The sequence below is a fragment of the Balaenoptera ricei genome, chromosome X, assembly GCF_028023285.1.
Source record: "Balaenoptera ricei isolate mBalRic1 chromosome X, mBalRic1.hap2, whole genome shotgun sequence".
Classification (NCBI taxonomy): Eukaryota; Metazoa; Chordata; class Mammalia; order Artiodactyla; family Balaenopteridae; genus Balaenoptera; species Balaenoptera ricei.
In genome coordinates this window covers 92951772-92964311 of record NC_082660.1, presented here as the reverse complement: position 1 = coordinate 92964311, position 12540 = coordinate 92951772, and the positions used below count along the sequence as shown (strand labels likewise).

Here is a 12540-nt window from a genome sequence, read left to right as displayed (position 1 = left end):
ACAGATGCACAGAATAATGTTTGACCAAATGTCTAAGCACTCTGTGGCCCAATCAGTTTGACACATGAAATTAACCATCACACCTTCCAGTTTGTTTGCATAAGAAGCTACATCTTTTGTTCTGTGGAGTTTGCATTCTAGAGTCTGCTGACTGTATCCCTATCGTGTTGTTTATGTTGTTCTGTCCCCTCCCCCTTTTCCATTACATTGGTGATTAGATTCAGAGGCTAGGTCCAATTCAGATTCTTGGCAAGAATACCTCAGATCTGGTGTTGTTTACTCCAGAGCCTTACACCAGGAGGCTCATTGTGTCTAGTTATCTCTCCAGTTGTGACACTAAGGTTGATCACTGGGTTCATGTGTTGTCAGCCTGTTAGAGCCATTGTAACATTTCCTATGTGTTTTTCACCTCAAATTTGTGGCCTCCAAAGATTGTTGTCAAATCTGCATTTCATTAAAGACTGCAAAATTTATTATGCATTTGTTAACTGGAATTCTTTTATAAAAGGAATTTCCCTCATCAACTATTAGTTTACACAGGAAGATAGGATGAATGTTTAATTCTTTTACAATATTTTCACTTTTCAGAATAACAAGCTGTTTCCTTAGGATGCTCCAAAGGTGAGCAATAAGTTGGTTTTCATGGAATTTTTTCCCATTAGCATGTCATTATTGATACCGAGCAGAGCCCTATGGAGCTCCTGGGCACAAAAGCCTTTCTGTGTCCCCTTTTTCTTTGATTACAGGAAATAGGCTTCATTCAGCCTCCATGACCTTCCCTGAATTCCAACAGGCAGATTGAAGCAGTTGTTAATTAGGGAAGGGAGGGGATGCGAGACCAGGGAGAAACAAACTGTCGAGAGAAACAATAGTGCAGCCTTGGGGCAAGGTCCTGGTCCCCCATCAAGGGATACACACAACAGTATCTTTTAGCTGTTTTGCAGACACTGAAACCCCATCAAGGTGGGAGAAGTTAATGATTAATGATGGTGTGCTGCCCACAAGCATGTAGACCCCAGACCAGTTGGAACCTGAAGGTTGATGATGCTGACTCCTACTTACCTCACCACCAACCCATCAGAAAAATGTCCACAAGCTGATCACGCCCTTTTTGAACCATTACTATAAAGCTTCTCACTATCTTCTCCAAGTTGGGATACATAGTTTCTCCAGGCAGGAGCCTGCTGTGTCCCCCTTTGCCTGGCAAAGTAATAAAGCTATTCTTTTCTACTTCACCCAAAACTCTGTCTCCAAGATTTGATTCGGCACTGGTGTACAGAGAAGCTGAGCTTTCGGCATCATTATGAGCTTTAGATTTTTCTATATTTGGTATGTTTTAATGCATTGCAGTCATTATTTTATTTGACATTCAAATTGTTCCATCTTTAGCCTATGCGAGCCCCTTCTGGTTGACTTTTGTGTCTTTAATGTGCTTTCTGGTATGAGAGTTTGGTCCAGACTCATCTGGTACAATCCATACGCAAACCTAGAATCAGACATTTTTCCAAGGAACCCTGGTTCCTTTTAGTTGGGAATGTTTTCAGAGGATTCATTCTGGGTACTAGTGTTGTTCATTGCTGCTTTAGTTATGATCCCGGTGAATTTGAGGTTCTTGCCTCATCACGAAAGAATTCAGAGACGAAGCAGGGAGGTTAAGAAAGTAAGGTGAGAATTTATTTAAGCAAGAATACACTCTTAGAGGGAGAGTGGGCAGACAGGTGAGCAGCTTCTGCCCTGGGATTCTTTAGCAAGCCGGTTATGAGGGGCATACAAATGAAGGGGCGGAATATTCACTGGGGAAGGAGGAGTTTGGGGGTCGTATTCCCCGATTTTCATCCCAGCTCCATTTTCCTGAGGGGAAGAGGAATTTTTGCCCTTATTTAGCTTAGATCAGAGGTGTCAGTGCACGATGGGTACTCCTTTTTTTTTTTTAATGGGCCATCCATTTTAATGAAGGGAAGAAGTTATTTAACAAATACAGAGCAAACAGAATATTAAGTTTTGTCCTCCATTAATATTAGTAACAGATAAAGTGGGCTGCAACGCCTTCAAGATAGCTTGAGACCATCATCTCTGTGTCATGGGCAGGGGGATGTTCAGCCAGGATGTCTTTCTCTGTCACTGAGAAAAATTTCCATAATGTATAATGATACTTACTGAAACAGATATGGGGCATTTGGGTAATTAGGAATCCGTTAGCATATTTTTTCCAGAAGCCTTGACTACAAAATGAAAACAGTAGATTTGGACACTTTTAGCTATGAAGAATTTGTTTGGGTATTCATCTTTATGCCAAATGAAATAAGCTTATTTCATTTCTGCAGCTTCCCATATACCATTTTCCAACCTCTGTTTTGTGTTTGGCAACAATTTTAGAAATTAAAAATCAAGTTAAAAAGTAAGTGACAACTGAAATGATATATGGAATATTTTGCCGACTTACAAGAGCATGCAGAATTAAATATGACCCAGTTCAAATGTTAATTTTATTTTATTTATTTATTTTTTAACATCTTTATTGGAGTATAATTGCTTTACAATGGTGTGTTAGTTTCTGCTTTATAACAAAGTAGATCAGTTATACATATACATATATCCCCATATCTCTTCCCTCTTGCGTCTCCCTCCCTCCCACCCTCCCTATCCCACCCCTCTAGGTGGTCACAAAGCACAGAGCTGATCTCCCTGTGCTATGCGGCTGCTTCCCACTAGCTATCTATTTTACATTTGGTAGTGTATATATGTCCATGCCACTTTCTCACTTTGTCCAGCTTACCTATCCCCTTCCCCGTATCCTCAAGTCCATTCTCTAGTAGGTCTATGTCTTTATTCCCATCTTGCCCCTAGGTTCTTCATGACCTTTTTTTTTTTTTTTTTTAGATTCCATATATATGTGTTAGCATACAGTATTTGTTTTTCTCTTTCTGACTTACGTCACTCTGTATGACAGACTCTAGGTCCATCCACATCACTACAAATAACTCAACTTCGTTTCTTTTTATGGCTGAGTAATATTTCATTGTCTATATGTGCCACATCTTCTTTATCCATTCATCTGTTGATGGACACTTAGGTTGCTTCCATGTCCTGGCTATTGCAAATAGAGCTGCAATGAACATTGTGGTACATGACTCTTTTTGAATTATGGTTTTCTCAGGGTATATGCCCAGTAGTGGGATGGCTGGGTCGTATGGTAGTTCTATTTTTAGTTTTTTAAGGAACCTCCATACTGTTCTCCATAGTGGCTGTATCAATTTACATTCCCACCAACAGTGCAAGAGGGTTCCCTTTTCTCCACGCCCTCTCCAGCATTTATTGTTTGTAGATTTTCTGATGATGCCCATTCTAACTGGTGTGAGGTGATACCTCATTGTAGTTTTGATTTGCATTTCTCTAATAATTAGTGATGTTGAGCAGCTTTTCATGTGCTTCTTGGCCATCTGTATGTCTTTTTTGGAGAAATGTCTATTTAGGTCTTCTGCCCATTTTTGGATTGGGTTGTTTGTTTCTTTGATATTGAGCTGCATGAGCTGCTTGTAAATTTTGGAGATTAATCCTTTGTCCATTGCTTCATTTGCAAATATTTTCTCCCATTCTGAGGGTTGTCTTTTTGTCTTGTTTATGCTTTCCTTTGCTGTGCAAAAGCTTTTAAGTTTCATTAGGTCCCATTTGTTTATTTTTGTTTTTATTTCCATTTCTCTAGGAGCTGGGTCAAAAAGGATCTTGCTGTGATTTATGTCATAGTGTGTTCTGCCTATGTTTTCCTCTAAGAGTTTGATAGTGTCTGGCCTTACATTTAGGTCTTTAATCCATTTTGAGTTTATTTTTGTGTATGGTGTTAGGGAGTGTTCTAATTTCATTCTTTTACATGTAGCTGTCCAGTTTTCCCAGCACCACTTTTTCAAGAGGCTGTCTTTTTCTCCACTGTATATTCTTGTCTCCTTTATCAAAGATAAGGTGACCATATGTGAGTGGGTTTATCTCTGGGCTTTCTATCCTGTTCCATTGATCTATATTTCTGTTTTTGTGCCAGTACCATACTGTCTTGATTACTGTAGCTTTGTAGTATAGTCTGAAGTCAGGGAGCCTGATTCCTCCAGCTCCCTTTTTCTTTCTCAAGATTGCTTTGGCTATTCGGGGTCTTTTGTGTTTCCATACAAATTGTGAAATTTTTTGTTCTAGATCTGTGAAAAATGCCATTGGTAGCTTGATAGGGATTGCACTGAATCTGTAGATTGCTTTGGGTAGTATAGTCATTTTCACAATGTTGATTCTTCCAATCCAAGAACATGGTCTATCTCTCCATCTATTTGTATCATCTTTAATTTCTTTCATCAGTGTCTTATAATTTTCTGCATACAAGTCTTTTGTCTCCTTAGGTAGGTTTATTCCTAGATATTTTCTTCTTTTTGTTGCAGTGGTTAATGGGAGTGTTTTCTTAATTTCACTTTCAGATTTTTCATCATTAGTGTATAGGAATGCAAGAGATTTCTGTGCATTAATTTTGTATCCTGCTACTTTACCAAATTCATTGATTAGCTCTAGTAGTTTTCTGGTAGCATCTTTAGGATTCTCTATGTATAGTACATGGTGGATACTTCTTATCTGTAACGCTAATTTTATTGTAATGAGAGCATAATGAGCAACAGGTTATATTCAGATGTAAGAGATTCCCATCTTTCCCAGCCTTTCTTTGTCTGCTTCCAGAACACTTATCACCCCAAAGGTGTGGTTTCCCGTCAGTCTGGAGGTTCCTGCTTTTCTTTGTCTGCCCGTGGACCCCTGCTGTTTACAGGATGCGTGATTTACTGCCACCTGGCCCCTGCCCCCATTTCTCTGCTCTTGTCTAGCTTCCTGCCTGCTGTAACAGTTGGATTCTGATATGTTGTGTTTTCATTATCATTATCCTCATTGAATTCTGCAATTTTAATCTGTATTTCTATTTGGGCCCAAGATTTGTTTACCAGCCTCAGATAGAATCAATTTTCATGAATATTCCATGTTCATCTAAAAAGTAACCGTATTGTCTAATAGGCTTCACAATTCAGTATGTTCATCTATCAGATCTACTCTTAGGATTATGTTGTTTAAGTCTTCTCTGCAATGAGTAAATATTTCTCCACTTGAGTATTTTGGATTAAGGGAAGTATGATAGAATCATCTATTATTAGTACATTTCTTCCTGTATCCCTTGTACATACTGTAGTTTTTGCTCTATGAATAGTTCTGCTGTGTGATTGGTTATATAAGCGTTAATATTTCATATCTTCCTTCTGAATTTTAGCCTTTAGCAATAGCAACTGTGTTATTTTGTCTTTCTGAATCCATTTTGGTCTCAGTTCTGGTTTTTTAAATATCAAGATTATAACTTTCTTGTTATTGGCAATGCCTAATATGTATTTCCTTATTTTTTACATTTTTAACCTATCTGAATTCCTTTAAGTGTATCTCTTGCAAAAGCATATTTTTGGATTTTGCTTCAATAGGCCATATGACAACATTTTTCTTTTAATAAGTGAGTTAAGCACATTTCCATTTACTGATATGATCAATGTCTTTGATCTATTGTGTTCAATTCTGTCATATTGTTTATAAACATACAGAAGTTATATTCTCTTACACTAGACTGTCTGTTTTACTTCTCTCTTTTAATTTTATTTAGAATGATTGTTGTTCTGTTCTACTGGTACTTTAATACAAAACCTTACCTACCCCACTTAATATCCTTGATACAGAATGAAGTCTTACTAATGAATAGAGAAATGGTCAGATGGTATGATTAGGTAAATCATATAACAAATAAAATACATATCATTAAACTTTAAAAATATATGCCAAGTTACTAACCAAAGGAATGCAAATTGGTATCCTGGGCTATCATGCTGACGGAAAAAGATAAGTTGCTTAAAAATATGTATAATGTAATAACGTGACAAAAAATAGGTAAATGAACATGTTTTTTGATATATATATATATAAAATACATGTATAATATATATAAATTTGTAGAACTCCATTCCTTCCTCTGAATAGATATGTGTGACACTATAGTAGTGAGTTACCCTTTGTGAGCCTGAAATTGCTCATCTGTAAAATGGGCATATTGATATTTACCTCAGAGAGCTGTTAGGAGGAGAAGGAGCAAACCTTTAGAAAGCATCTGATACATAATATTTTAGCAAATCTATGTATCATCTCCCCTATGTTCTTCCCCTCACAAAGAGATGACTTAAAAATGAACATCTCATACAGATCAATCAGACTGAAGCAGCAGGAAAGGAAATGCATACATATTTATATGAAGGATAAGATTTGCTGATATTTCTTTGTAGTATGAATTACCTGAGGATGGTGGAAATAAGGGAGCAAATCATCCCCTCTTTACTTTTTAATTGATGTTCTTTGTGATCTTTTTCTCTTCTATTTTGAGACTTGAGTAACAACCTTCTTTTGAGCCCCAGAATGGAGACAGTACAGCATAACAGAGTATTAAGATGGGGCTGCTGTACTACAGACTGAAATCAGAACACCTGGGTCCCATATACCAGATCAGTCCTTCTTTACAGTACCACAGTTGTCACCTCCCCTGTGCTGGCCTCAGCCCTAACACAGAAAAAAGATTATATATTTCAGTGGTTAGGGACAAGGAATTTAGAGTCAGACGGAGTTGCTTGTATACTTGGGATCATTTAATAACTGATTTTATGATCTTTGGTGAACGTTGAGTCTCTAGGTATGTAGAAAAACCCACATGTAATGAGTATACATTCTAAATGCATGCATAGAGAATATAATGGAAGGAAGTGCAAGGAGAGGATACTACTTCTTTTTTTTTTAATTAATGAGTGGTAGGGTTACTGATTATATTTCATTCTGGACTTAACTCTATTTTCCACAATGTCTAAATTAATATGAATCATTTTTAAAATCAGAATTAAAGGTCATAGAAACATTGCTTGTTAAGAAATATTTCAGGGGCTTCCCTGGGGGCGCAGTGGTTGAGAATCTGCCTGCCAAAGCAGGGGACACAGGTTCGAGCCCTGGTCTGGGAGGATCCCACATGCTGCGGAGCAACTGGGACCGTGAGCTACAATTACTGAGCCTGAGCTTCTGGAGCCTGTGCTCCGCAACAAGAGAGGCCGCGATAGTGAGAGGCCCACGCACCACAATGAAGAGTGACCCCCGCTTGCCACAACTAGAGAAAGCCCTCGCACAGAAACGAAGACCCAACACAGCCATAAATAAATAAATAAATAAATTTAATAAAAATACTGTAAAAAAAAAAGAAATATTTCAGGCACAAATTATAAAGATAATATAACATACTTCTATATACCCAATATTAAATAATAAAACATTACATATACAATTGAAACTCATTTGAAGTACTTTTCTGACTCATTAGCCTCCTTCTTATCCAGGAGTAACCACTAATAAGAATTTGGATTTTTCATTCTTTATATATTTCTTTATAGTTTTATTACATATGCATATATCCTTATGTGAAATACACTCATTTTGTTGCACGTTTTATCTATAGTTGCCTGCCTATAATGTGTGTTTTGGTTTATGTGTGGATATAGTTTTTGAACATTTCCTCGATTCCTTCTTGAGGGGACTTCCAAGAGAAATTTTCATGACATATGATTTCATCCTAATCTTGCAATTTGGAAATTAACTCCAATCCCTTCCACAGACGAGGCTCCACTGCAGTCATGCTTGTGAAGGGAAGGAGAGGTATTGCTACAAACTGCTCCCTGAGGCACATGGAAAGCTGTATCCTCAGAAGGTGGCTTGGTGAGTACGCAGTCAGAACAGGGCTCTTTATTCATTTTGCGAAGGGTTTCTCAAAGGTGTCCTGAAATACTTTCTCCTGCTACAGGGATAGCCTGCAAGGAAGCCACTCTTCTTGAGTACACATAGGATGCCTTCACCAGACCTCAGAGACATATGCATTGCAGTCCTGGTCCTTTCTGACTGTCCCAGTGCAGCACTGCTGGGTGGATACGTCTTTGCAGTTCTGGGGTTCATTAATACGAAGACCACTACCCTTGTGGAAATGCTCACTACCGCTGCTTCAAAATCCTAGTGTTTGTCCATATGACATACAAATGTTTTGCCAATCTTGATCCTGCATACTAGTCTCATACATATTGTATTATGTGAGAAGTTATTTTAAGAAAATGAATCTGTTGGGACATTTTTATAGCTCTTTGGGTGTTTTGCACCTAAAATTTCAGAAATAGAATAGAAGGATTAGTGAAATGCCATTTAAAATATACCATATAGACAGTGAAGACTGGGAGTGCAAAGGTGAATGACAGATATGAAATCTAGGATAGAGAGAGGAAAAATGGGTTTTGATGTTGAAGACTGGAAGATAAAATGAGTACATCTGATCATTCACTTCAGAAGGTGATTGAAGAAAAGGGGCAATTATGATCTAATGGTATGGTTAACAGTAAAGATTGAAGTAAGGTCCAAACTTCCAGTTTTAATTAAATAATTTGCAGACATGTAATATACAGCATGGTGGCTATAGTTGAATACTGTATTGTATATTTGAATGTTGCTAAGAAAGTAGACCTTAAAAGTTCTTATCACAAGAAAAAAAATTTGTAACTGTGTGTGGTGGTGGCTGTTAACTAGAATTATTGGGGTGATCATTTCATAATATATACATATATCGAATCATTATGAAACTAATGTTTTATGTCCATTATATCTCAATAAAAAAGACTAATTGAGGGAAACAGGTTTACTACTTCAATAAGTAATTATAAGCAACCCTGGAAAATAGTATTAATATAGCAAACATATCCCAATCAAACTTATTCAACATTATCTTTGTTACAGAATTCATTGAAAACATAAGAGAAAAGCCAAACATGGTACAGAAATATCAAAATCAAAAAGTTCAAGAAAAAAACCTATTCCCCGTTCCCTAATATCTGGAGATGCTACTCTAAGTCATTCAGATGAATCTGATTCTATTCCTTCCAAGTTTGTAATGTATTCTTTGTGAAAATGCAAACATTCATTATATGAACAAAAGATTAAAGAAATTTTACATAACCAATGAGATATAGCTGGACAGAGGATTGGTGAACTAGAAGACAGATAAAATAATAGAAATAATATAGAATACTTCACAGAAAGTAAAAGAAAAAAAAAGGATAAAGGTGAGGCAAAGAGACTCAAGGAATGGAGTAAGTAGGTGATAAGTATCACATAGGCATTCCAGAAGCATAAAACTGGGTGAATATTGGAAAAATACTATTCAAAGGAAAATGGCTGGTAATTCCCAGAGTTAGGGGGAGCCATAAGTTCCTCCATTCAGGAAGCAGACCTGACAAATCATAGTAAACCTTCAAGGTAACCCTAGAGATCAAAATAGCAGACAAAAAGACGCAGTGCCTAAAAAAGGAATACCAAACAGTGTGACTGCAGACCTCTTTGTCTTAATAAATTGAAGCCAAAAGCAAGTGCTGAGAGAAAGTAACTGTCATCCTGGAGTTGCATATCTAGCCAAGGTATCATTTAATAGTGAAGCTATGCTACACATGAAGATGGACCTCCCCAAACCACACTCAAATGTAGACTTGCTCCACCGGCTGCTGAGAGTACAGTCAGGTGCTAATCCTCAGCCATTGACCCTTTCAGATATTTCCTCAGCTTCAGAGAGCTAATTTGCCCAAAGTTAGGGACTTCCTGAGACGGTCACATCCAATGTCTGAACAAGGGGAGGGTATAAATATATGTCTCATCCCATCCTCAGATGGTAATCCTGATTAACATTCCCACATAATTAACCCCATCTCAGTGCTGGCTTCCTTCTAGAGCTTAACTGAGAAATAAAGACTTTTGAGAAAAATGAAATCTTATCGTGTTTACATCAACTGACACCATGTTAAAGGAACTTCTAAAGAATGTAATTTAGGAAGATGGAAAAAGATCACAGCAGATGATCTGAGATGCAGGTAGGAATGTTAATAGAATAAATTAGCAAGTAGAGGTAAATGTAAAACAATGACTGTACACAAAAGTTGCAATAATGATTACAGTTCCTTTGAAGAATCAAGTAAACAAGACATAGCTAAATACTGCAGTTATGCAACACTTGGATGATAAGAGTGTCCAACGAGAGCAGCTCACGTCCTGTTCACTGGTTCGGCCAGTGATGGACTGGAAGCTTGTGAGCCACAGCCTTTGGCCCAGTGTGGGAAAGTGGCCAGGGAAAAACAAATAAAAGCATTCTTGGGAGGTTCAGACTTGGAGATTGTGGAGGAAACTGGAGGGGTTCCTTCCCTGTTGTTTGCTTGCTAGCTTGTTTTTAATCACTGTAAGTTAATGATTTGAATTCAGAGATTGTACTGTATGTGTCTCTTGTCCCTTGTATACAAGTAAGGGAAGGATTTGACTACTAACACATCAAGTGGGATTTTTGTATTTTCATTGGTAAATGGGATTCTTTAGAAATAAGGAACGGCAAGCTTCCTTCACTGGTTTTATCACCATATTACATTTTCTGGTAATAAAGATTAGCTTTCTGCTTTCATAATTGGAAACATTTCATGAGCAGTAGAAATAGCAGTTCTTTAAAAGTGCAAATGGACACAGCTTTGGAATCTTGACCATTTCAGATGAAACCACATTGATGAACACCCCCCCCCCTTTTTTCAGTTCTTCTTAAGTCATTTTTTGATTCCAATTCTGCAATTTATTGGTAAGGAAACACATTAAAGAAATGCCTTTGTCTGTATTGTCATGTATTCTTGCAAGAAATACGCTTTTATTTTAAAGAACTTCCCATTTATTCCTTCCATTCTTCCTATGGTGTTTTCTTAGAGAATTAATCATTGTTTTCAATCAACAACTCTTACGTTTGTTCACAAATTCAAGCATGTGGGGTATTTTGAGGACCTAAGGAATGTTAAGAAAATTTTATATTTGAGAAATGTTTAAGTATTTTTACTAATTTTAAAAGTATTCCCATTTCTGTTTGTGTTCCAACTTTGGACAATGTGGCTTTGAGATTTCAATTTTTTCTCATTCACTGGGGGTTTTGATCATAATTGGAGGCAGTAGATGGTCAATTATGTCCCATGATTTCGAGGAGCGCTCTGCAGACCATGTCAGAGACTTCCGGCTCAAGCCACGGAGGCTCAGCCATGGAAAGACAAGATACTATGTGGGAGTAAAATGGCCCGCCAAGTGGCTAAAGCCATTCTGATGGCGGCAACGACTTGAGTTAGGGAGGTCAGACTCGCTCAGGAAGCTCAAACTGATTTTTCTTCAGTGTAGGTGACTTGGGTGACATCTTTTCAGAGTTCTCATGCATAAATAGTAGGCATAAATCAGCTGAGGTGAACTTTGCCTACATGGGGCATAGTTCAAAGATTTTCTGGTAGAGGTCACGGAAAGTTTAAAGTCACCAGATTTCCACTGTGATTGGCTGACTGGAGGCCAAGCAGGGGGCCATCCAATCACAGGTGACATGGGGTCCCTTAGTGACAGACCTCCCTGCTTTGCATTTTATCCAATCAGATGTGAGCATTGCCCGTGACATCATAGAAGGCAGGGAGTAGAAACCGGGCCAAGGGACCTCGACGGCCGCACTGTCCTTCCCTCTGAGCTGCGGGGAAGACGATTCCGACATGCTTGAGCCTTCGTCTGAGACGTCTGAAGAAAGCCCGGGCACCAAGGAAGCCGAGCCGAAGAAGCCGAAGCGCCGCTGCAGCCGCCGCCGCCGCTGCAGCCGCCGCCGCCGCTGCAGCCGCCGTCGCCGCTGCAGCCTCCGCCGCCGCCGCTGCAGCCTCCGCCGCCGCCGCTGCAGCCGCCGCCGCCTCTCTGACGGCTTCGACAGCTTTGCCACCTATTTCGGAAGGGTGCTGCAGCGGGTCCAGGAGGGCCTGAGCCTCTCGCAGGAGGCCGTGAACGTCATGGATTCGTTCGTGAAGGACATCTTTGAGCGAATCACCGATGAGGCGGCGCGCCTGGTCCGCTCCAGCAAGCGCTCCATCCTCACCTCCAGAGACATGCAGACCTCCGTGCGCCTGCTGCTGCCTGGGAAGAGGGGCAAGCACGCCATATCCAGCGCCACCAAGGCAGTCATTCGGTACCTAACCGGCAAATGAGCTGCCTCCGGACCACCTGAGCATCGCAAACCAAAGGATCTATTCAGAGTCACCTCAGTTTTCTTAATAAGAACTGTATTCTGATAAACTTTGATCGACTTTATTTTTTAAAGTGTGTCATCCTGCTAATTTTTAAACATCTTTTTTACAAAGAACTAAATATTATCAACTACATTTTAATATATCTATGGTCTAATTTGCTCAAAATGAAATAGTGAGTTTTGTTCAATAATGTTGCATTATACCACTTTACTAAAGAGTGAGTTCTTTTATCTTTCTAGGTCAACCTTTCACAGGGTCTGTAAGATAAAGTTATTTACCTTTTTCACTCTCATTTTCTCATGAATGTATGGCAAAATTTTCCAGAGATTCATTATGTACCGTAATGACAACAAATTAAGTG

The 12540-nt window shown here is 38.7% G+C and overlaps 1 protein-coding gene across 1 annotated transcript; it reads left to right on the top strand.

Moving 5' to 3' along the window:
- The first annotated feature begins 11098 nt into the window (after positions 1-11098).
- Positions 11099-12137, top strand: LOC132357141 (late histone H2B.L4-like). The gene is made up of 3 exons (XM_059910434.1): positions 11099-11214; positions 11689-11811; positions 11888-12137. Exons 1-3 carry the CDS (start codon positions 11099-11101, stop codon positions 12135-12137), a joined length of 489 nt encoding a protein of 162 aa, XP_059766417.1.
- The last annotated feature ends 403 nt before the right edge of the window (positions 12138-12540 follow it).